General features: G+C 41.4%; 1 protein-coding gene across 1 annotated transcript; it reads right to left on the bottom strand.

Annotated features, from left to right (window-relative positions):
- Positions 1 to 2,873: 2,873 nt before the first annotated feature.
- thoc3 (THO complex 3) lies at positions 2,874 to 24,583 on the bottom strand. The gene is made up of 6 exons (XM_072590918.1): positions 24,370 to 24,583; positions 18,402 to 18,558; positions 16,710 to 16,914; positions 15,168 to 15,329; positions 14,416 to 14,516; positions 2,874 to 5,136 (listed from the first exon to the last, which is right to left on the bottom strand). Exons 1-6 carry the CDS (start codon positions 24,550 to 24,552, stop codon positions 4,973 to 4,975), a joined length of 972 nt encoding a protein of 323 aa, XP_072447019.1. The 5' UTR covers positions 24,553 to 24,583; the 3' UTR covers positions 2,874 to 4,972.
- Positions 24,584 to 24,803: the final 220 nt, after the last annotated feature.

Here is a 24,803-nt window from a genome sequence, read left to right as displayed (position 1 = left end):
AATTTAAAGTGTAGTGAACTGTGAATAGGATAGCATTAGACATAGAGGATTGGTGGAATAGGAAGATACATGGCAGACAAAATTTAATGCAGAGAAGTGTAAAGTGATTTTTCTTTAGAAAAATTCATTCTTGTTTCCAGTTGGCACATTTAAATGATCCCAAGAAATTTTGTACAGTCCATTTTGATCTCAATAAAATGACTTCCAATCCAGTGACTTCTATTGTTTCATTATGAGTATGCTATATTATGGTCAGTGTTGCAAATGCAAGGTCAGTATAACCCCAAAGCCCAGAGTTTAGTATTAGACATATTTTGGTAAGTAGATTCAACGTCACCAAAAAACAGCAATATAACTCAACTTAACTAAAATCTAACTCCAGCAACTCTGCAAATATAAATTAACCGAAAAAAACTCAAACCAAATAGATAAAAGGAAACTGTTTATGTATATATAGTGAAATAGAAAGACGACAGAGCTATAAGGTATCATAATTTGTGCAAGCTTTAATTATATATGACACTGACATTTTTTACAAACCCATCAACTCCCACAGCTACCTGGAATCCAACTCTTCCTACCCTACCTCTTGCAAAAATGCCATCCTGTATTCCCAACTCCTCCGCCTCCGCCGTATCTGCTCCCAGGAGGACCAGTTCCACCACAGAACACACCAGATGGCCTCCTTCTTTAGAGACTACAATTTCCCTTCCCACGTGGTGAAAGATGCCCTCCAACGCATCTCGCCTACATCCCGCACCCCCGCCCTCAGACCCCACCCCTCCAACCGTAACAAGGACAGAATGCCCCTGGTGCTCACCTTCCACCCTACCAACCTTCACATAAACCAAATCATCCGCCGACATTTCCACCATCTCCAGAAAGACCCCACCACCAGGGATATATTTCCCTCCCCACCCCTTTCCACCTTCTGCAAAGACCATTCCCTCCGTGACTACCTGGTCAGGTCCACGCCCCCCTACAACCCACCCTCCCATCCTGGCACCTCCCCCTGCCACTGCAGGAATTGCAAAACCTGCGCCCACACCTCCTCCCTCACCTCCATCCAAGGCCCTAAAGGAGCCTTCCACATCCAAAATTTTACCTGCACATCCACCAATATCATTTATTGTATCCGTTGTTCCTGATGCGGATTCCTCTACATTGGGGAGACTGGATGCCTCCTAGCAGAGTGCTTTAGGGAACATCTCCGGGACACCCCCACCAATCAACCACACCACCCTGTGACCCAACATTTCAACTCCCCCTCCCACTCTGCCGAGGACATGGAGGTCCTGGGCCTCCTTCACCGCCACTCCCTCACCACCAGACACCTGGAGGAAGAACACCTCATCATCCACCTTGGAACACTTCAACCCCAGGGCATCAATGTGGACTTCAACAGTTTCCTCATTTCCCCTTCCCCCACCTCACCCTAGTTCCAAACTTCCAGCTCAGCACTGTCCCCATGACTTGTCCTACCTGTCTATCTTCTTTTCCACCTATCCACTCCACCCTCCTCTCTGACCTATCATCTTCATCCCCTCCCCCACTCACCTATTGCACTCTATGCTACTTTTTCCCCACCCCCACCCTCCTCTAGCTTATCTGTCCACCCTTCAGGCTCTCTGCCTTTATTCCTGAAGGGATTTTGCCCCCGAAACGTCGATTTTACTGCTCCTCGGATGCTGCCTGGACTGCTGTGCTCTTCCAGCACCACTAATCCAGAATCTGGTTTCCAGCATCTGCAGTCATTGTTTTTACTTAATTATATATGTGTCAGCCAATGTCTCAAATAAAGTCCAATACAACCTTAATTAATAAATAGTTATTTAGTTGTCTAGAATACAAGTATTTTATCAAAGCTTTTGGTCTTTCAGTTGTCAGGACAATTCATAAGGGATCAATTTAAGGGGAAATCAGACAGTTATACTGTAGGAAAATTCTGTGGTGATTTTGATGGCAGGTAGGCTCCAATTAGTGGAAGTGTGGCCATGAAGAATGCACGTGTTAACGATGACTGACAGTTAGCTGCCAGACTTGGTCTTAAATTTTAAACATTGACTCAGATTGATCAAATCATCGCCTTTAAAAGTGAACAAACAAATGGCTGTTACTTATTTTGTTCAGTTGAAACGAGCACAATATGCATACGTGTTCTGTCTGCAAATATTGAGGCCCTCTCTTTATGTAATTTCTGGCACACAGAAGTGCATCCAGTTACTCCAGCCCAACACTACAGTCCCATATTGGTTTTCACCATAATTCCTTGCAGATCTGGAATTACCCAAAAAATGCTGTCCAATTGCAGAATCATATTTAATATTGAGCACTTGCAAGTATTGCAAGCGTGGGTTTATTGGCTATGACCAAACCTTTCTAAAGGCAAAATACTGTCTATACTGGAAATCTGAAACAAACAATTCTTTACCTTCTTTGGAAACATTTTGAAACATTAACTGCTTCTCTCCCCACAAATGCTGCGACTGACTAGATTCCTCCAATGTTGTGTGTGTTATGGTCAGTGCCTTGCTTACTTGAAACAGCCAAGAGGATATGCTGTTTGATATAATTCACCAGACTTTGGGATATATAGTCTTGCCTGACATAAGAGTGGCACGGAAATTCAAATATCACAATTCTTACTGGTGTAAAGGCAGAACGCTGTTCTGGATTCACGACAGCATGCTGTTAGTAGCAAACACCACTCGAGTTCAAGTGTTGCAATGTGAAACAAACAGCTCTGCCCTCTGATCAAACATTTCAGATAGGTTAGCCTGGACAGGTAAGATACAGCTTGACATTTTGCAGAATCAAAATTGATGATCTTTGGGTTATGCATGAATTTGCACAAAATACAATGAGAAATGATCTGATTAGGATAGCTTTAATTTCAGCATCAAGCTTTTATTCAACAAATGGCATGGGCCAAAGTTGCCAAAAAGGCTGGTCTTGTAATGCATGCAATGGTACAAATCCCAACATGTTTATTGACTAGGTTTGTAGTATGAAATTGTTTCTCAAAGTTGCATATCTAATTTATCCAGATGTAGCATGTCTGCGAGAAAGGTCAAACTAAAAATCCAATGAAGTTCTATTAAAATCTAGATTACTTTCTTCCTGTTTACACAGATTAGTGGATTTTTAAAAATACAGTAATATTCCCTTCAGCCAGCACACTGCACTGACGCATGACTTGCAAAGGAAATGGTCATTTTGCTCTTAACTTTTGAATTTCATGTAATTCACTGCATCAGGTTGAATGTAGCATATAATTTTGAAACTTGTTCATAAGTTTTGACTTTAGTTACTGCTATGTAATGCAATTAAATTTTCAAAATTTGAAAAAGCTAATAGGCTTACAAACTCTCCACTTTTATATACAGGGCATGTGCAAAGATAAATAAACCTCTTAACGGTAACAACTGTCAGAATTTCCAGGATATCAATAATCCAAGTGACGGTATGGAACAGTTCCTTCTACACAATGCAGAAATCAGACACCGTAAGCAAGCATTATAAATTTCAACAAGTTCTTAACACCATAAATATTTTTGCAATGTAAAATATGCACACATCAGGATGTTTGAACACAGTTGTGATTCAACTTCAATGATTGAAAATGCAAAAGCCTGTTTTGCAAAGATAAGGTAAAAAATCTGACATTTCTTTTATAGGTGACACACCTGGGCACGGCATCCCTACACTATCAATGTCACAGTTTCATAAAAAGTCAAATGAAGGCATTTTGTTGGCATTTGTAATGCTCAACTCTACTTAATATTTAACAGAAGTTGTGTTAAGAGATTGGAGGAAAACTTGTGATTCAAATCATTTCATTTTAAAGGTGTCAAAACTTTTTGAAAAATCCTGTACAATATGGTTACTTTTGAAGATTTGTGGACATAAGCCAAGATAAAACGATGATAAGGAAGCAAAAACATTTACCTTTAATGAGGAGTCATGTTTGAAACTGCATTTTTGAGGTAATCTTTCAAAAACTCTAGGTTCTTAAGCCTATATTCTAAGACATTTTAAACAATCCAAAATGATCAGATCTGTAACTTTTACTCACTATGCTGCTAGTCTTGACATCACTAGCGATTTTTTTTTTGTTTCTCGTAAAACCTTGCTCACTTCTAAAGTTAGTGCCAATTCTCAATTTAAATTTCATTTTCCTATCCCCTACAACAGAAGCTTAAATATACACAAAATTAAAAAGCCAAAAATAAACTGGGAGAGACGGATTCAAATAAAAAGACTCATTAGTGGAGGGAATTTGTTTTATAAAATAAATTTGATGCAAATACCTTGATTTAAGTTAAACAACTACAGCGAGACAAGAGGCTGTAGGTACCAACTCTTTTTTAGTTAAGTACAGGACTGATGTCAGAAATAGTTCCTCCCGCAGTGACCAATACCTAGAATGGTCTCCTATGTAACAAAATGTAAAACTTTGTAGCAAGTTGAGAAACATATACTGGTTGGAACCATTGTTTTAAAAACTAATAAGTTAGGTGGGTCCTTGCCTGTATATACATTTTTGTGAAATTGTTTAAATATAAAAATGATTTGACAATTAAATATGGAACTTATAAATCAATTACATATTAAAGATACATATTACACATTTGCAAGTATCATTCCAAATAAAATAAATACTGAATAACTAATCCCAAATTTCAACCCTATTTTTATTGATTGTATGCAAAACCTGTAGAGGTTACATTCATACAAAATTTGTCTAAACATATTTTTAAGCAAAATATTTGCAATTCAAATTGAAAACCAGAATACCAGCTAATCAGTTGAAGTTCAAAATTTAGTGTACAAACGTAAAAAAATTTCTTACAAAGTTTCATCGAAAGAATGGAATCCATATTTTCTTGATCAATAACAAAAGTCATCTTTACAAGTCTCATTCAGCATGCTGTTAATGTACAATGCAGCTGAATGTACTTTCAGTCTCAAATCAGGAGTCATTAGGAAGTCCAAAGAGTTTAACTGTTCCGGCTTCCCGACTGCTGTCATACTTGCCATCTTTATCATCACAAGCAAAAGCTAAGAGTGGTCGTTTTGGATGCCATGCTACTGTGAAAGTAGGTGAGTCACACTGCACTTCCCATAATTTCTCACCTATGGAAAGAAAAATTAAAGTAAGCAATAAAACAAAAATGAAAGATTTTGAAATGAAACTATTTTCTATAATGTGGAATTACTGGTTGGAACAAGTCAAGTAATCCAGAGAATAATGTTTAGCCAACTATCTACTACAGGTAGACCAGTGACCAAATACTAAATCATTGGACTTGCAAGAAACCAATTCGGAATCTGTATACCAAAGGACATTCAAAACCGAATAACCTGTACAGATGAGAATCCTTCAATTCAACACCATCATACCCCTACCAATGGCTAAATTCATTTCATAAAAGAAAAGCAACTGGTTGAAATTAAAAAGTAAAATACTCAATAATTATGGTTTTGGATATATAATACTACACTTGATTCCAATTAAGTGATCCAGCAGAAGCAAATTTCATTTATACAGCTAAGATTTATATCATCAGCCAAAACAAAGCTAAAAACAAGATGAAATTTAAAAATAAGTTGCAGAGGTATTTCTACAAAAATCTTTATCCACACAGTACAATATGCTCTAAAGCCTATGATTTTAATATTTCCATTTTCAGGATTGTTCCATAAAGTTACTGCTGATAAAAGTTATCATATATATTAAAAAAAGTACCATGATTCATCTACTAAATTTTGTACACTAATTCACATCCTATGCCAAAGGTCTAAAAGGTAATTACTGTCTTTCTGCAAGAAAGAAAACAACAAAGCTGAAGCTTTTTAAACAATATCTAACTGAGGAGATTGAGGGCTACTAAGTTTACTGATTTGTCTTCTGATCAGCCAGACATAATTGAGACAATAGATAAAACAAGATGATAAATCACCTCAGGGAAGTATGAATTGAGAGGAAAGAAAAGTTTCTTATGTGTAAGCTGACCAGGAAGTTTTCATGACAACCTCAAACATAGTTTCAAACATATACCTACCAAAAAGGCGATTGCTTCAGAAACAATACAAAATGAAAACACATGCCCTTCCATCTTGGTCAGAAATTAATGGTGAATTCAACAGTGAACCAGAGACAGAAAGATATAGGTTAGAAGGAGAAAAGAACAAGTAAAGGCTCACAAAGATTAAAGAACTTCAGAAAGTACCAGCAAGTTAAAGAAGAGTTTGCAAGCCTTCAGTGCCAATCCAACAGATCTGCAGAAGCTGGTGTTTAAGTGTAGTAGATCCAAGACTAAGAGTTTAGTTAACAGAAATAAACTTAAGTTACCCAAGACTGAACACACAGATGAAGTTATACAAAAATCACATACTTGCAAGATTAGTTTTGAGTGCTAAAACAAGAATACCAAGTTATAATCCAACAGGCTTATTTGGAACCACTAGCTTTCAGAGTGCCACTCCTTCATCAGTTGGTTGTGGAGAATAAGATCATGATCACAGAATTTATAGCCAAAGGAGTCCAGTGTCATAGAGTCAGAGATATACAGCATGGAAACAGGCCCTTCGATCCAACCTGTCCATGCCGGCCAGATATCCCAACCCAATCTAGTACCACCTGCCAGCACCTGGCCCATATCCCTCCAAACCCTTCCTATTCATATACCCAGCCAAATTCCTCTTAAATGTTGCAACTGTACCAGCCTCCACCACGTCCTCTGGCATCAAACAATTTTAGATTAAATCTTTCATCATTTAGAATAGGATATGCTGGTTTCCATTCTTTGATATGTAAATCCCTGAATTTCTTTTAAATTAAAAAGTAGTTCTTGGATTTACATATCAAAGAACAGAAACCAGCATATCCCATTCTAAAAGATGAAAGATCTGTCATCATGATCTTATGCGCCACAACCAGCTGATGAAGGAGCAGCGCTCAAAAAGCTAGTGCTTCCAAATAAACCTGTTGAACTATAACCTGGCGTTGTGTGATTTTTAACTTTGTCCATCCCAGTCCAAGGAGAAAGTGAGGACTGCAGATGCTGGAGATCAGAGCCTAAAAATGTGTTGCTGGAAAATGTGTCAGGCAGCATCCAAGGAGGAGAATCGACGTTTCGGGCATAAGCCCTTCTTCAGGAATGAGGAGGGTGTGCCAAGCAGGCTAAGATAAAAGGTAGGGAGGAGGGACTTGGGGGAGGGGCCTTGGGAATACGAGAGGTGGAAGGAGGTTAAGATGAGGGTGATAGGTCGGAGAGGGGGTGGGGGTGGAGAGGTCGGAAAGAAAATTGCAGGTCAAGAAGGCGGTGCTGAGTCTGAGGGTTGGGACCGAGAAAAGGTAGAGGGAGGGGAAATGAGAAAGCTGGAGAAATCTGCATTCGTCCTTTGTGGTTGGAGGGTTCCTAGGCGGAAGACAAGGCGCTCTCTTCCTCCAGGCGCTATGTTGCTATGGTCTGGTGATGGAGGAGGCCAAGGACCTGCATGTCCTTGGCAGAGTGGAAGGGGCAGTTAAAGTGTTCAGCCACGGGGTGGTTGGGTTGGTTGGTGCGGGTGTCCCAGAGGTGTTCGCTGAAACATTCCGCAAGTAGGCGGCCTGTCTCCCCAATGTATAGGAGGCCACATCGGGTGCAGCGGATGCAGTAAATGATGTGTGTGGAGATGCAGGTGAATTTCTGACCGATATGGAAGGATCCCTCGGGGCCTTGGAGGGAAGTGAGGGGGGAGGTGTGGGCGCAAGTTTTGCATTTCTTGCGGTTGCAAGGGAAGGTGTGGGAGTAGAGGTTGGGTTGGTGGGGGGTGTGGACCTGACAAGGGAGTCGCGGAGGGAGTGGTCTTTCCGGAACGCCGATAGGGGTGGGGAGGGAAATTCATCTTTGGTGGTGGGGTCTGTTTGGAGGTGGCGGAAATGACGAAGGATGATACGATGTATCTGGAGGTTGGTGGGGTGGTAAGTGAGGACCAGTGGAGTTCTGTCCTGGTGGCGATTGGAGGGGCGGGGTTCAAGGGCGGAGAGTGGGAAGTGGAGGAGATGTGGTGGAGTACATAGTCAACCACGTCTGAGGGGAAATTGCGGTCTTTGAAGAAGGAGGCCATCTGGGTTGTTCGGTATTGGAATTGGTCCTCCTGGGAGCAGATGCGGCGAAGGCAAAGGAATTGGGGATATGGGATGGCGTTTTTACAGGGAGCAGGGTGGGAGGAGGTGTAATCTAGGTAGCTGTGGGAGTCAGACGGTTATAGTAAATGTCCGTGTTGAGTCGATCGTCCGAGATAGAAATGGAGAGGTCTAAGGAGGGAAGGGAGGAGTCTGAGATGGTCCAGGTAAATTTGAGGTCGGGGTGGAAGGTGTTAGTAAAGTGGATGTACTGTACCCCAGTCCAACACCGGTACCTCCAAGACAAGACAAGAATGGAATATATTTTGCTTACACTGTAATCAATAGCATTACATAAATTTATCAAGCTGAAAGCATAAAATCTTGTCTCTTTGCTGTAACTTACTTATGAGGTCCTCTTTCAGAGATTAGGCAATTACACATTTACACTTACACATTTCATAGCCTGGCTTTAGACTTTCACCCAGGCAAGGAAATAAAGTATTTTCCTTGTCTTAGAAGTAAGGATTCTACATAAGACAGGTTTATTGTATCAACTTAGTTGATAGTGGACTATGACAAAACAAAATCAAATACACACTAAAATGAGCAATTTCACTCAAAAGATCATAAAACGAAGACACGACAACATGGAAAAATATGTTGGAGTGGTTATTTCTAATTTTGTTGTACCCCTGCTGTGTCGTACTTGGTTTAAGTCTTCTTCACGTTAACAATCTAAAAAGTGGGTTATTTCTAAATATCAACCGTACATCAACATGAGCACACCATCCTCATCAGACTATGTGTTACGTTCTTGCACCATATAACAAAATCAGATCCTCTCGACCACAGATACATGCCTGCACACTGCCTAAATAATTAAAGCATTTCCCTTGGGGTCTGTACAAGACCTCCAATGAACTAGACTGACCTGAAATCAGGGTTTAAATTGACACTAAATTGAAAGTAAAATATCATCTATTTACTGTGGAACCTGCATTAAGTATATGCGGTCTCACTGACAGAGTCACAGAGATGTAAGGCATGCTTAGTGACTATGACCATGGACAAAGCTATTCACAAAAGGCAAAGGACACCTTGTATCAAAATTGAAATGTCTCAAATATAATCTTGCTTTTTCTGTGCTTAAATGAATGGGCAATGTTAAGACAAGAGTATAGGAAGTTTTGGTCTGCAAGGCCATTCAGCCCATCATACGTGCAGAAACTCTTCAAAAAGAACAATTTTATTGTCATAAACCCAAACTGAAACTAATTAGTGAGCCATGTGATTGAAAGAAACTCTGATCTTGTAAGCTCTAAGTCAGTGGATGGGAACAGAGTGAAGAGAGGTCACAAAGAGAAAACTGACCAAAAGGTAAGTAAAACCTTCACATAAGCATTGTTTTGCACAGGAGTACATGAAGTCAGCTCAAAAGTGCAACCAAGATAAGCTGACAGCCATTCTACATAAACATTAGTTCAACTTGAAAGTTTAACACTGCTTATCTCCCGATGCTGCCTGTCCTGTTCAACAAAAAAAAACATGTATAGCAATACAGGAACCTCAATTATCCAGCATTTGTTTATCTGAATATCGGATTATCCAGCAAGATCGCAAGGTCCTGATGCTCGGCTAAACTATGTTAACAGGCAGTCGATTAACCGAGCGAAATACTACCCGCCTGTGTCCTTTAGATAATCAAGATTTTTCTGTATAAGGTGGCTAAAATAGGAAGTATTTCATTCTCACCAAACCCAGGAATAACCATTACTCACCTACAGTCATAAAGAGGTACAGTACAGAAACAGACCCTTTGATCCATGCCGACCAGATATCCTAAGTTAATCTCACCCCATTTGCCAGCATGTGGCCCATATCCCTCTAAACTCTTCCTATCCATATACCCATCTAGATGCCTTTGAAATGTTGCAATTGTACCAGCATCCACCACTTCCTCTGGCAACTTATTCCATTCACACACCACCCTCTGCATGAAAATGCTGCCCCTTAGGTCACTTTTCAATGATTCCCCCCTCACCCTAAATCTATGGTCTCTAGTTCCGGACATCCCCATACCAAGGAAAAGACCTTGTCTATTTGTTCTAGCGATGTTCTTCATAGATTTATAAACCTCTAAGGTCACCCCTCAGCCAACAACACTACAGGAAAATCAGCCCCAGCCTATTCAGCCTCTCGATATAGCTCAATCCTCCAACTCTGGCAACATTCTTGTAAACTCTTTATGAACTCTTTAACGTTTCACAACAGCCTTAGAAAAGGAGGGAAACCAAAACTGCACATAATATTCCAAATGTGGTCCAACCAATGACCCACACAGCCGCAACATGACCTCCCAACCCTTCCACTCAATGCTCTGACCAATAAAGGAAAGTACACCAAACACCTTCTTCATTATCCTATCTACCTGCGACTCCGCTTCCAACAAATTATGAACCTGCACTCAAAGGTCTTTTTGTTCAGCAACACTCCCCAGGACCTTACCAATAAGTGTGTAACTCCTACCCTGATTTGACTTTCCAAAATGCAGCATGTCACATTTATCTAAATTAAACTCCATTTGCCACTTCTCAGCCCATTGGCCCACCTGATCAATATCCCATTATACTCTAAGGTAACCTTCTTCGCTGTCCACCAATTTTGGTATCATTGGCAAACTTACCACCTTTTCCTCCCAATTTCACATTCAGATAATTTATATAAATGAAGAAAAGCAGTGGACAGAGTACAGATCCTAGTGGCACACCACTGGTCACAGGCACCTAGTCTGAAACGCTACCCTTCACCACCACCCTCTGTCTTCTAACTTCAAACCAGTTCTGCATCCAAATGGCTAGTTCTCTCTGTACTCCATGTAATCTAACCTTGCTAATCTGTCTACCATGAGGAACCTTGTCAAATGTTTTAATGAAGTCCATATACATCACGTTCACCACTCTGCTCTCGTTAATTCTCTTTGTTACTTATACAGAAAATTCAATCAAGTTAATGAGACATGATTTCCCATGCACAAAGCCATGCTGACTATCAGTCCTTGCTTTTCCAAATACATGTAAATCCTGTCCTTCAGGATTCCCTTTAATAACTTGCCCACTACCGATGTCAAGCTCACCAGACTACAGTTACCTGGCTTTTTCTTTACCATCTTTCTTAAATAGTGGCATCACATTAGCCAACCTCCAGTCTTCCGGCGCCTCACCTGTGACTATCGATGATACAAATATCTAAGCAAGGGACCCAGCAATCACTTCTCTAGCTTCCCACAGCGTTTAGGGTACACCTGATCAGGTCCTGGAGGTTTATCCATCTTTATGCGTTTTTAAGACATCCACTCCTCCACTGTAATATGAACATTTTTCAAGATGTCACCATCTATTCCCCCACATTCTATATCTTCCATGTCCTTTTCCACAGTAAACACTGATGCAAAATACTCGTTAAGTATTCCCCTATCTCCTTTGCTTCCATACATAGGCTGCCTTACTGACCTTTGAGGGATTCTATTTTCTCCCTAGTTTACCCTTTTGTCCTTCATGTATTTATAAAATCCCTTTGGATTTTCCTTAACCCTATTTGTCAAAGCTATCTCATGTCCTTTTCTCCCCCTCCTGGTTCCTCTCTCAACTATACTCCTACTGCCTTTATACTCTTCTCGGGATTCACTCGATCTCTGCTGTCTATACCTGACATATGCTTCCTTCTTTTTCTTAAGCAAACGTACCAGCCTTGCCTTTTATCCTAACAGGAACACAATGTCTCTGGACTCTCGTTCCATCTCTTTACCTGCAAACATCCGTCCCAATCAATCTTTGAAAGTTCATGCCGAATTGGCCTTGCTTCAATTTAGAATTTTAACTTTTAGATCCAGCCTATCCTTTTCCACCACTATTTTAAAGCTAATAGAATTATGGTCGCTGGCATATTTCCCAAGAGTAGGTCAAGTTTTGCACCTTATCTATTAGGTACATCAACGTACTGAATCAGAAAATGTTAGTTTGTGTCTACAAGAACACTATCGAGTCCAGTCTATATTTGGATAGTTAAAATCCCCTACTATCACCACTTCATTTTTCTTACAGATAAATGAGATCTCCTTACAAATTTGTTTCCCAATTTCCCGCTGACTATTGGAATGTCTATAGTACAATCCCAATAAGGTGATCATCCCTTTCTTATTTCTCAGTTCCACCCAAATAACTTCCCTGGATGCATTCCCAGGAATATCCTAAGTGCAGCTGTAATGCTAGCACTTATCAAAATGCCACTCCCCTTCCTCTCTTAACCTCCTTTCCATCCTTCCTATAGCATTTGTATGCTGGAACATTACGCTGCCAGTCCTGTCCATCACTGAGCAATGTTTCTATAATACCTATGACATCCCAGTCCCATGTTCCTAACCATGACCTGTGTTCATCTGCCTTCCCTGTTCGGCACCTTGCATCGAAATAAATGCAGTTTAATTTATCAGTCCTACATCATTCTCTGCTTTGTTCCTTCCTGCCCTGTTTTACTTGCTCCTTTTCGTAACTGTACCAGTCGCAGACTGATCTTTCCTCACTATCTCCTTAGGTCCCACCCCCATCTGCTCTACCCTCCTATTCCTACCCTCACTACTCCTGGTGCCACAAGGTAATCTAGATATTATCACCCTAGAAGATCTCCTGTTTAAATCCTGCCTAACTTCCTGTATTCTCCCTTTAAAATCTCATCCTTTTTCCTTCCAAAGTCGTTTGTTCCAATGTGTACAACGACCTCCTGCTGGCCCCTCTCTCCTGTGAGGATATTCTGCATCCTCTCTGAGATATTCTTAATCCTGGCACCAAGGAGGCAACACCATTCTGATTTCTCGCTGTCCACTACAGAAACATCTATGTGTGCCTCTGAATAGAGAGTCCTGTATCATAATCCATCACTTGGAACCTGACGTAGCCCTTGTTACATTAGAGCCAGTCTCGGTACCAGAAACTTGGCTGTTCGTGCTACATGTAGTATATATTTTGAACTTTGTTGAATTTCTCAAAGATGGTTTAGCAAAGATAAATGTATAATTAATTTCGTATAGCATTATTGCAATAAGAAGTTACTTAAAGACGTAAAGCATTTCTTATAATGTCCAAGTATATCTTTTTAGTTTTAATAAATTTGAGAAATTGGGAAATCTATTTTCAGATAATTAAAAAAAAACTTTGCCTTTCGTTGAGAGACTTCATTTCAGTGTTGCCTAATGGTGTACACATTGTCTTTTTTTGTAGTCAAAAATAGGGTGGCATGGTGGCTCAGTGGTTAGCACTGCTGTCTCACAGCGCCAGGGACCCTAGTTCCAGCTGTGGGCAACTGTCTGTGTGGATTTTGCAAATTCTCCCTGTGTCTGTGTGGGTTTCCTCCAGGTACTCGCGTTTCCTCCCACAATCCAAAGATGTGCAGGTTAGGTGAATTGGCCATGTTAAATTACCAGTAGTGTTCGTCAGGGGTGAACGTAGGGGAAGGGGTCTTGGTAGGTTGCTTTTCGGAGGGTCGGTGTGGACTTGTTGGGCCGAAGGGCCTGTTTCCACACTAGGGAATCTAATCTAATTACCCTGACAATCCATCGCTCCCTACATTTCCCAAAACAGCATACTTATTTGAGATGGGGATAGCCACAGATGACTCCTGCACTACCTGTCTTCCTCTCCTACCTTTCCTAGGGCAACCCATCTACTTGACTGTATCTGCAGTTTTTTCTCGCTTCCTATAACACACCCCCTAGCTCCTGTAAACTCCTCATTACTGCTAACTGCTGCTCCAATCTATCCATGCAAACTGATAGGATGCCCAGTCAAACACACTTGCTGCAGACTTAATCATCAGTAACATGGAAACTATCCCTAATCTTCCACATCCCCAGTAGAGCACATCACTCTACTAAAGGCTATCTTTGCACCTTAATCTGCAGACACAGAAAATAGCACAGTCTTACTGCTCTAAAAAAAACACTGCTCCATGCTAACAATACTTATGCTTTATATTTTTAAATTTTAATCAAGACAGATCTCAATAAAACACAATCAAAATGTACCCACTCTACTCATCTTGAAGAGGAAACTAAAATCTTATGAACACCAATATTTCACTCCAATTCAATGAGTTGTATTAGAATTTTACTGTGAAAATGCCCTTAGAACCTATATATGTTAAACAAATATCAAAAAAGGTTTCCAAAGTTCTGCATTGCACCTAAATAAAAAGTAACATGTTTTGAGCAAAAGGAGTGACCGCTAGTTAAGATTACACTTTCATACCAGTTTCTACTTCTGCGATGTCAATGAAGTGATCCTCTGAAGCAGATGCTAGCATTTTTCCATCATGACTGAAGCTCAATGTTCTCACGGGCCAATCAAGTCTGAAGAAAGCAATGGAAAAAAAATAGACAAAATTTCATTACTGATAACAGCAAAAGTTCTCAACAGATCAGTTTCTGAAACATGAGGAGTAAAACTAATATTTGGGACAAAGCTTCTGCTTTCACTTCACTTGAAGAACAGTTATTTCATGTTTTTGCTCATTTCATCCAACGTGCCCATTTATCATCTCATTGCAAAACTCAAAAGTTCATATCACTGAAATCATTTTTACACACAATTCTAAATAAATACAGCATAAGTTTTCAGTTTTTGTACGCCACTTTTTGTAACAGGAATTTGAATTTCTTTTGACTTCATGAATTATAAATTAACTGAAATAAAATTAGAAATAAAAATTAGTCTTAACTTAAATTTCAGCTAGATATACCCAGAATAATGACAATAAAATAATTTTAAGTAATCATAATTATAATTCTTCGCACAGTACAGATACAAATGCATTGTGGACTCATATATATGCAAAGTCAATAGTGAACAATAGTAATGAGAAGTTTCATCACAGGTAACATCGTTCAAAATGGAGTTAACATTAAATCAGAAAATACTGTATTTATTTTCCATGCCCTGTATCTGGTCAATAGTCTAAACATGCCAATGCATAATGCACATAATTCTTATTGGACACACACCTGGAGAAGCATCTTACACAGACAAGTTCATCCACACTCCAAAGACTGACCAGAGCATCTGCACTCCCTGTGGCAAAGTATTTGCCTGTTGGATCAAACTTAATGCAGATGCAATTTGAAGGATGTGCATTGATTGATTGAATCGGTTTCAACTCTGGATAACTGCAATGTAAAAACAAATTGAAAGAAATTCACAGCAATTGCTCAAAAAAAAGTACAATTTTATAATTGATGGTTATTGCATAATGCTCACTACATGCAGTTAAGCACAACGAGATCATCCACTGGGGCAATAAACAGTAGTGTTCATCATTTTTATAGGTACAATGGACAAATATTTGAAATTACACAAAGCTATAATTTGAGTTTATAATACTGAATGTACAGTTTTGTAGAAAGACAATGCATATTCTGTACCTTGTTCTTTAAGTGACTTTCTCTGACCAACACTGACAAAAGGAAAGCCCACATTATTCCCTTAATCGCAACCCCTAGCCTGGGTAATTCTCTCACTTTTGGGATTTTTCTCATTGCCATACAGTAGAAATTAGTATGTGAAGAACATAAATTAGAGTTTTGAAACATCACTTAGCCTGACCACAAAGTAATTGGATATTCTTTCAAAACCACAAATTCCCATGTAGAGAACTTTGTATCAAACATAATTCCAGAAGAAATTGGAATTTTTGGTCTGTATTTATAATGGGCTAAACCTGCTCATCTTTTGTATTTTATAAACCAGAAAAAGTAGCAATGAAAAAAATTTGGAATTTCTTGCATATTTACTCAGCCAGAGAGCAGAAAGTTATCCAGCAAGCAAGAAATAATTCAAGATTTGCAATTTAAAAAAAAAGTCAAAAATCCAACCAAAGCCAATTTTAATTTTTTTTAAAATCTAGTCAAAAATACAACCAAAGCCAATAAAAGTACAACATTTACAATTGTTTTGATTAGATTAGATTAGATTCCCTAGTGTGGAAACAGGCCCTTCAGCCCAACAAGTCCACATCCACCCTCCGAAAAGCAACCTACCTAGACCCCTTCCCCTACGTTCACCCCTGACTAACACTACTGGTAATTTAACATGGCCAATTCACCTAACCTGCATATCTTTGGATTGTGGGAGGAAACGCGAGTACCTGGAGGAAACCCACACAGACACAGGGAGAATTTGCAAAATCCACACAGACAGTTGCCCACGGCTGGAACCAGGGTCCCTGGCGCTGTGTGGCAGCAGTGCTAACCACTGAGCCACCATGCCACCCTATTTTTGACTACAAAAAAAGGCAATGTGTACACCATTAGGCAACACTGAAATTAAGTTTCTCAACGAAAGGCAAAGTTTTTTTTTTAATTATCTGAAAATAGATTTCCCAATTTCTCAAATTTATTAAAACTAAAAAGATATACTTGGACATTATAAGAAATGCTTTACGTCTTTAAGTAACTTCTTATTGCAATAATGCTATACGAAGTTAATTATACACTTATCTTTGCTAAACCATCTTTAAGAAATTCAACAAAGTTCAAAATATATACTACCTGAGTAAGTTGATGCAGCCATTGCCATTGGTTAGAAAAAACATATCATTATCATTGTTCCAGGAGATCTCATTCACTTCAAACTTAAACTGTTCTTCAGCCTTTGATCGGTGTGATTTTGCATCAATGAAAGTCACTACATCATCTTTATTTCCCACAGCAATTGTTTGGCCATCAGGGCTCCAACAGATGTTAATGTTCTCACCTAAAAATAAATGAATAACCATTTCTGTTTCAAGATAAAAAATAATACACCCACTGCACTTTTACATTATTATAACAAAATGGATATGGTAGAATAGTGACAATGCTGTTGGATTGGCATCCAGAAACCTGTAACAATTATTCAGATTTAAGCATTCAAACCTCACCTACAGTTGGACATTTTAAATTCAATTAAAATGATACACCTGGACTGCTGTAGTTCAAGAAGGCAGCTCACCACCACCTTTTCAAGGGCAACTAGGGGCAGACAGTAAGTGCCAGCCCAGCCTGTGAAACCCATGTTCCACAAATGAATAAAAGAAATGAAAAGGTTTTTGTCAGTAATAGTAACCATAAAATTACTGGACTGTCAGAACAATTAGCTCATTAGTGTACAAAAAGTAACCAGGTATTCATATCAAATCTAACATGTTTGCAACTCCTGACACACACAGCAATTTGATAGCCTTTACCCGCTCTTCGAAATGGACTAACAAGACAATTAATTGCATCACTACAATTGAACTGTAGTAGTTCAATAACACAGGTCTCTAACTTTTCAGTGGCAATTGAGGTTAAGTAATAAATACTGGCATTGCCAAGGACGTTGGATCACTTAAATAAGAAATTGAAGTATCCCTAATACTACCTGAAGCAAATTTGTACTCTAAATATTTGTCACCAAAAATAAAAGAGAAAAAAACTTGCATCATATAATATTTTCCAAAATAATTAATTGTCCCAAAAGACTTCACAGAGCTTTTGTCAAGCAAAGTTTGATAGATCCACAGTTGGTGGTTATAAAGGCAAGCAAAAGTTTGGTCAAAGAGATAGATTTTAAAGCACGTCTGAAAGGAGGAGACATTGACATAGAGAAGCAATAGAAAAGAGTTCTAAAATACTGGGCTTTGGCAACTTAAGGCACAGACCACAACAATAGAGCAGTTAAAATAATCAATGTCACGGATGTGCTAGAAGCCAGGTTGAAGGACTGCAGAAACCTTGCAAGATTGTAGGGCTGAAAAGGGAAGAAATATTTGTAAAGCATTTTAAAGTTACTCATCAGTGAAACTGATCCTATTCTCCACCTGATTTACGTATGATGTTCAAGCAGCCTGACTCCATCAGAACCAAGCTGCCCAGTTGACTGACACGAATACTATAAAAATTAACTTCCCTGTACCACCAAAGCACAGTAGCAGTAACATGTACAATTTACAAGACAAATTGAAGAAATTCACCAAGGCTCCTTAGATAGTAACTGGTCTGGAAATAACATACCAAGAAAATGGTAGTGTGCATGTAGAGAACAATTGATGTGCAAACTCTGGTGACAAAAATTCTGGATATAAAGCATTGGAACTACTTATATTGGAAACATCATTTTCATAGAGTAGTCAGTTTTGTCATTCATAACCCTTCATTACATGAACCAAATTTCCAAATATTAATATGTTACAGCATCCAGAAAATTCCTAAATGACATACCTTTCGTGTTCACAGTAGCAACACACTTTGCAGTTCGGACATCCCAGATTCGAACAGTTTTATCACCAGAGGCAGTTACAAAGAGATCTGCATTGGTAGGGTGCCAACAGAGTTGATCCACACTGTCACCATGACCACGATAGTTATTCTCCTTAACCTGAAATATGCAAAAATATAACACACAAAAATAAGTGAACAGAATGAGAATTTAAAAATATCAATAGACAATAGACAATAGACAATAGATGCAGGAGTAGGCCATTCTGCCCTTCGAGCCTGCACCGCCATTCAATATGATCATGGCTGATCATTCCTAATTAGTATCCTGTTCCAGCCTTATCTCCGTACCCCTTGACTCCACTATCTTTAAGAGCTCTATCCAATTCTTTCTTAAAAGAATCCAGAGACTGGGCCTCCACTGCCCTCTGGGGCAGAGCATTCCACACAGCCACCACTCTCTGGGTGAAGTAGTTTCTCCTCATCTCTGTCCTAAATGGTCTACCCCGTATTTTTAAGTTGTGTCCTCTGGTTCGGCACTCCCCCATCAACGGAAATATGTTCCCTCCTGCCAGAGTGTCCAATCCTTTCATAAGCCTATACGTTTCAATCAGATCCCCTCTCAGTCTTCTAAACTCAAGGGTATACAAGCCCAGTCGCTTCAGTCTTTCCGTGTAAGGCAATCCTGCCATTCCAGGAATTGACCTCGTGAACCTACGCTGCACTCCCTCAATAGCCAGAATGTCTTTCCTCAAATTTGGAGACCAGAACTGCACACAGTACTCCAGGTGTGGTCTCACCAGGGCCCTGTACAGCTGCAGAAGCACCTCTTTGCTTCTATACTCAATCCCTCTTGTTATGAAGGCCAGCATGCTATTAGCCTTCTTCACGACCTGCTGTACCTGCATGCTTGCCTTCATTGACTGGTGGACAAGAACACCCAGATCTCTCTGAACAGCCCCTTTACCTAATTTGATACCATTGAGGTAGTAATCTGCCTTCCTGTTCTTGCCACCAAAGTGGATAACCAGACATTTATCCACATTAAACTGCATCTGCCATGCATCTGCCCACTCACCTAACTTGTCCAGGTCACCCTGTAATCCCCTAACATCCTCATCACATTTTACCCTACCACCTAGCTTTGTGTCATCAGCAAATTTGCTAATGTTATTGCTGATACCATCTTCTATATCATTTACATATATTGTAAAAAGCTGCGGTCCCAGCACGGATCCCTGCGGTACCCCACTGGTCACTGCCTGCCATTTCGAAATGGAGCCGTTAATCACTACCCTTTGTTTCCTATTAGCCAACCAATTCTCTATCCAATCTAGTACTTTGCCCCCAATCCCGTGCGCCCTAATTTTACTCACTAACCTCTTGTGTGGGACTTTATCAAAAGCTTTCTGAAAGTCCAGGTACACTACATCCACTGGATCTCCCTCGTCCATCTTCCGAGTTACATCCTCAAAAAATTCAAGAAGATTAGTCAAGCATGATTTCCCCTTCATAAATCCATGCTGACTCTGTCCTATCCTGTTACTATTATCCAGATGTGCCGTAATTTCATCCTTTATAATAGACTCCAGCATCTTTCCCACCACTGAGGTCAGACTAACTGGTCTATAATTTCCTGCTTTCTCCCGCCCACCCTTCTTAAAAAGTGGCACAACATTAGCCGCCCTCCAATCCTCAGGAACCAACCCCGATTCTATTGAACTCTGGAAAATAATCACCAGCGCATCCACGATTTCCCGAGCCACCTCCTTCAGTACCCTGGGATGCAGGCCATCAGGTCCCGGAGACTTATCAACCTTCAGACCTAACAGTCTCTCCAACACCAAATCCTGGCAGATAGAAATTCCCTTAAGTTCAGGTCCTTCAGCCACTGTTACCTCAGGGAGATTGCTTGTGTCTTCCCCAGTGAACACAGATCTGAAGTACCCATTTAATTCCTCTGCCATTTCTTCGTTCCCAGTAATATATTCCCCTGCTTCTGTCTTCAAGGGCCCAATTTTTGTCCTAACCATTTTTTTGCCTTGGACATACCTAAAAAAGCTTTTACTATCCTCCTTTATATTCTTGGCCAGTTTACCTTCGTACCTCATTTTTTCTCTGCGTATTTCCTTCTTACTAATCCTCTGTTGTTCTTTAAAAGCTTCCCAGTCCTCCGTTTTCCCGCTTATCTTCGCTAAGTTATACTTTTTCTCTTTTAACCTTATATGCTTCTTTACTTCCCTTGTCAGCCACGGCCGCCCATGTCTCCTCCTGGGATCTTTCTTCCTTTTAGGAATGAACTGATCCTGCATCTTCTGCATTATACACAGAAATATCTGCCATTGTTCCTCCACGGTCTTCCCTGTTAAGGTATTATACCATTGAACTTTGGCCAGTTGCTCCCTCATAGCTCCATATTTCCCTTTATTCAACTGAAATATTGTCACTTCAGATTGTACCCACTCCCTCTCAAATTGCAGATTGAAGCTTATTGTATTATGGTCACTACTTCCCAACGGCTCCTTCACTTCGAGGTCACTGACCAATTCTGGTTCGTTACACAATACCAGATCCAGAATCGCCTTATCCCTGGTCGGCTCCAGCACCAGCTGCACTAAAAATCCATCTCTGAGGCACTCCACAAAGTCTCTTTCTTGAGGCCCGATACCATCCTGATTCTCCCAGTCTACCTGCATGTTAAAATCCCCCATAACAACTGTAGTAACATCTTTGCGACAAGCCAATTTCAGCTCCTGATTCAACTTACCTCCAACATCCAGACTACTGTTTGGGGGCCTGTAGATGACTCCCATGAGGGTCTTTTTACCCTTAGTGTTTCGAAGCTCTATCCACACTGACTCTACATCCCCTGACTCTAGGTCCGCCCGCGCAAGGGACTGAATATCCTCCCTTACCAACAAGGCCACCCCACCCCCTCTGCCCGTCATTCTATCCTTACGATAACACATGTAGCCTTGAATATTCATTTCCCAGGCCCTGTCCCCATGAAGCCACGTCTCAGTTATCCCCACAATATCGTATCTGCCAATTTCCAAAAGAGCCTCAAGCTCATCCACCTTGTGTCTAATGCTTCGTGCATTCATATATAGAATTTTTAATTTGTTACTGCTCTCACCCTTCCCCTCAACCCTTATTTCACTCAACTTTACAGCATGATGCCTTTTCCAGTTTTCTGCCTCCTTGATACAGTTGTCTTTCTTGACTTCTCTTGTTCTAACTACCCCTTCAATTTCCTTTTTAAACATCCAGCTTGTCCCCTCCCCCCCGCTACTTAGTTTAAATGTAGCGGTGTTGCAGCAGAAAACCTGCCTGCCAGAATGCCGATCCCTGTTCTATTAAGGTGCAAGCCATCTCTCTTGTAGAATTTATGGTTACCATAAAATATACCCCAGTGAATATCGCAGCTGTATAGTCCACGTTCTGTAAGGTATTGCTGTCTCAGAAAATGTCTTCAGTTCTCAAAGGTGGACTATATCTCTTGGAAATCATGAGATGTTAAGAGGTTAATTTGCTCAGCTGACCTGCAAGAAATTGGATGTCCTGAGGGTAGAGTAGTATGTTTCTCTATTTGGCCGGTACAATGTAAAAGAATTTACATTAATATCTCCTATTATTCAGAGTAAAAGAACTTACATTATCATCTCCTATTCAGAATCAATAAGAACATTGCAACTAAAATTCTGACCACATCCTGTAGCTATAAAAATGACTTACAAGAGATCTTGCCATTACATTGTTTCTGGAGATGGTCAGGTCACTACATTGCGTCTATAGAGAAAGAAATGGTTCATTTGTTCAGGGAGCTTCTCTTGACATGCTTCACAAACATTACGAAGAGTGCTAAGTGATCCTCCAAAGCTAGTACTTGCTTAGTAAATTTTGACTGTTCACAGAAGTTGGCGTATTGCAGTTGCATCAAGTGTGTAAGAATCTCAAGAAAAAGAACCTAACAATCAGCATCACATTACTTTGTCCCTTGTGATGACAGCAAGTACAGCTAAAATTTGTTGAAAACATAGAACACATTTCCAACTCATTACATTGTAACTACATAGTAGTGGTTAGCAATGAGCGTTATTACACATCATGCCTCCATGTGAGCAAAAGTCTGAACAAAACCAAACAAAATCTTGTTTCAAATAGCTGGCAGACCCACAGAAAATCCACAATTCATTAGAGATTTCACATGAGCTAAGGTCATAATTCACAAAAGGTGAAGGTTAAAAATGTGAAAGTGTGAACCCAAAGTCAGCAGGAGTTCAGTCTCTGGTATTCAATTTTAATTATGAGAGATTCCCAAAGTCTTAGAATCATAAAATCCCTACAGTGCGGAAAGAGACCATTCGGCCTATTGTGTGCACCCCGACCTCTGAAGAGCATCCCACCCTATCACCATAACCCCTCATTGACCATGCCTAACCCACTTAGCCCACATATCTTCGGACTATGTTAGGAAACCGGAACATCCAGCTGAACGCACATAAACACAGGGAGAACTGCACATTCCACACACAGTCACTGAAGGCTGGAACCAAACGTGGATCCCTGACACAGAGACAGAAGTGCCACCACTAAGCCACCCCTACATCCAAAGACGTGCAAGTTAGATGAATTGGCCATGCTAAATTGGTCCGTTGTATCCATAGATATGCAGGCAAGATAGATCAGTCTTGGTAAATACGGGGTTATGGAGATAGGATTGGGGTTGAGGTCTGAGTGGGATGCTCTTCAGAAGTTTGGGACAAATGCAGTGGGTCGAACGGCTTTTCCTGCAGTGTAGGGATGCTAAAAATTATGTTTCCTAACTAGTCATGATAGGGAGAGATACAGAATTCTGACCAGGCTGGGAGGGGGAGTGGGGGCAGGGAGAGAGGGGTGCATGTGGGGGCGCAGGGAGAGTAGGGGTGAGTGTGGGGTGGGGAGAGGAGGGTGCATGTGGGGATGAGGAAAGAGGGGGGTGCATGTCAGGAAGAGGAGAGGAGTGAGTGTGTTGGGAGTAGGGTGTGTATGTTGGGGGAGAGTAGTAGTATGGGGGAAGAGACGTTGGGGTGGAAAGGGGGTGTGGTTGGGGGCAGGGAGTGCACATATTTGGGGGGAGGGGATGCGTGTGTTGGGGGGAGGGGAGGCATGTGTTGAGGCAAAGAGGGCAGGTGTGGGGTGAAAGGGTGAGTGTGTTGGGGTAGAGGATGTGTGGGGAAGAGTGGGGGGAGAGAGAGGGAGACCAAAAGAGAAAATGCTGGAAAATCTCAGCAGGTCTGGCAGCATCTGTAAGGAGAGAAAAGAGCTGATGTTTTGAGTCTAACTTTGCTTTTACATATGAGAGACAGGGAGAGTTGGGGGGGAGAGGATGTGTGGGGGGGGTGGGGGGGGAGAGGATGTGTGGGGGGGGTGGGGGGGGAGAGGATGTGTGGGGGGGGGTGGGGGGGGAGAGGATGTGTGGGGGGGGGTGGGGGGGGAGAGGATGTGTGGGGGGGGTGGGAGGGGAGAGGATGTGTGGGGGGGGTGGGGGGGAAGAGGATGTGTGGGGGGGGTGGGGGGGAAGAGGATGTGTGGGGGGGGTGGGGGGGAAGAGGATGTGTGGGTGGGGGTGGGGGGGGAAGAGGATGTGTGGGGGGGGTGGGGGGGAGAGGATGTGTGGGTGGGGGGGGGGGGGAGAGGATGTGTGGGTGGGGGGGGGGGGGAGAGGATGTGTGGGTGGGGGGGGGTGGGGAGAGGATGTGTGGGTGGGGGGGGGTGGGGAGAGGATGTGTGTGGGGGGGGGGGGGGGGGAGGAGGATGGGGGGGGGGGGGGATGTGTGGTGGGGTGGTGTTATACTGTGACTGTTTTGATCAGGTGCTGGGTGTTCCAACGCCCGGGGCCGGACGGGCACACACACGGGGGGGAAGAGGGAGCTGAGTGGACTTGAAGGTTGACTCTCTCTCTCTCTCTGTGTTCCACCTCGCCACTCACCAGCCGGTCTTTGTCCAGCACAAACACGCTGGCTGTCTTGTCGAAAGAGCCGGACGCGAGCCTGCGACCGTCGCAGCTCCAAGCCACCGAGTGCACCTTGGCTGTATGGGCCGAGAACTCCTTCGTGCGGCCGTTATTTTTGAAATGCTCCTGAGATTCCAGAAGGTAACTGGCGGCCGCCATCTTGCCGGTTCGGACCCTACCTCACAATCCGGGCCGAGGGGGGGGTATGGAGGTGAAATTGAGCGGACGGTCACAGGAATCATTTGGTAACGGGAAGACCTCAGACACAACGATACCTTCACTGATATAAAAATCAAGACTTCTGTTCAAAGGTTTTTGAAAATACAATAAATTACCCTTTTTGAAACCTTCACGTTCTAAGTCCATCCCTGGAAAGAAATGGTACAGTCATATCATTTGCTGCTGTCTTA

The sequence above is a fragment of the Chiloscyllium punctatum genome, chromosome 20, assembly GCF_047496795.1.
Source record: "Chiloscyllium punctatum isolate Juve2018m chromosome 20, sChiPun1.3, whole genome shotgun sequence".
In the NCBI taxonomy this organism is placed as follows: Eukaryota; Metazoa; Chordata; class Chondrichthyes; order Orectolobiformes; family Hemiscylliidae; genus Chiloscyllium; species Chiloscyllium punctatum.
This window is presented reverse-complemented; position numbering and strand designations above follow the sequence as displayed.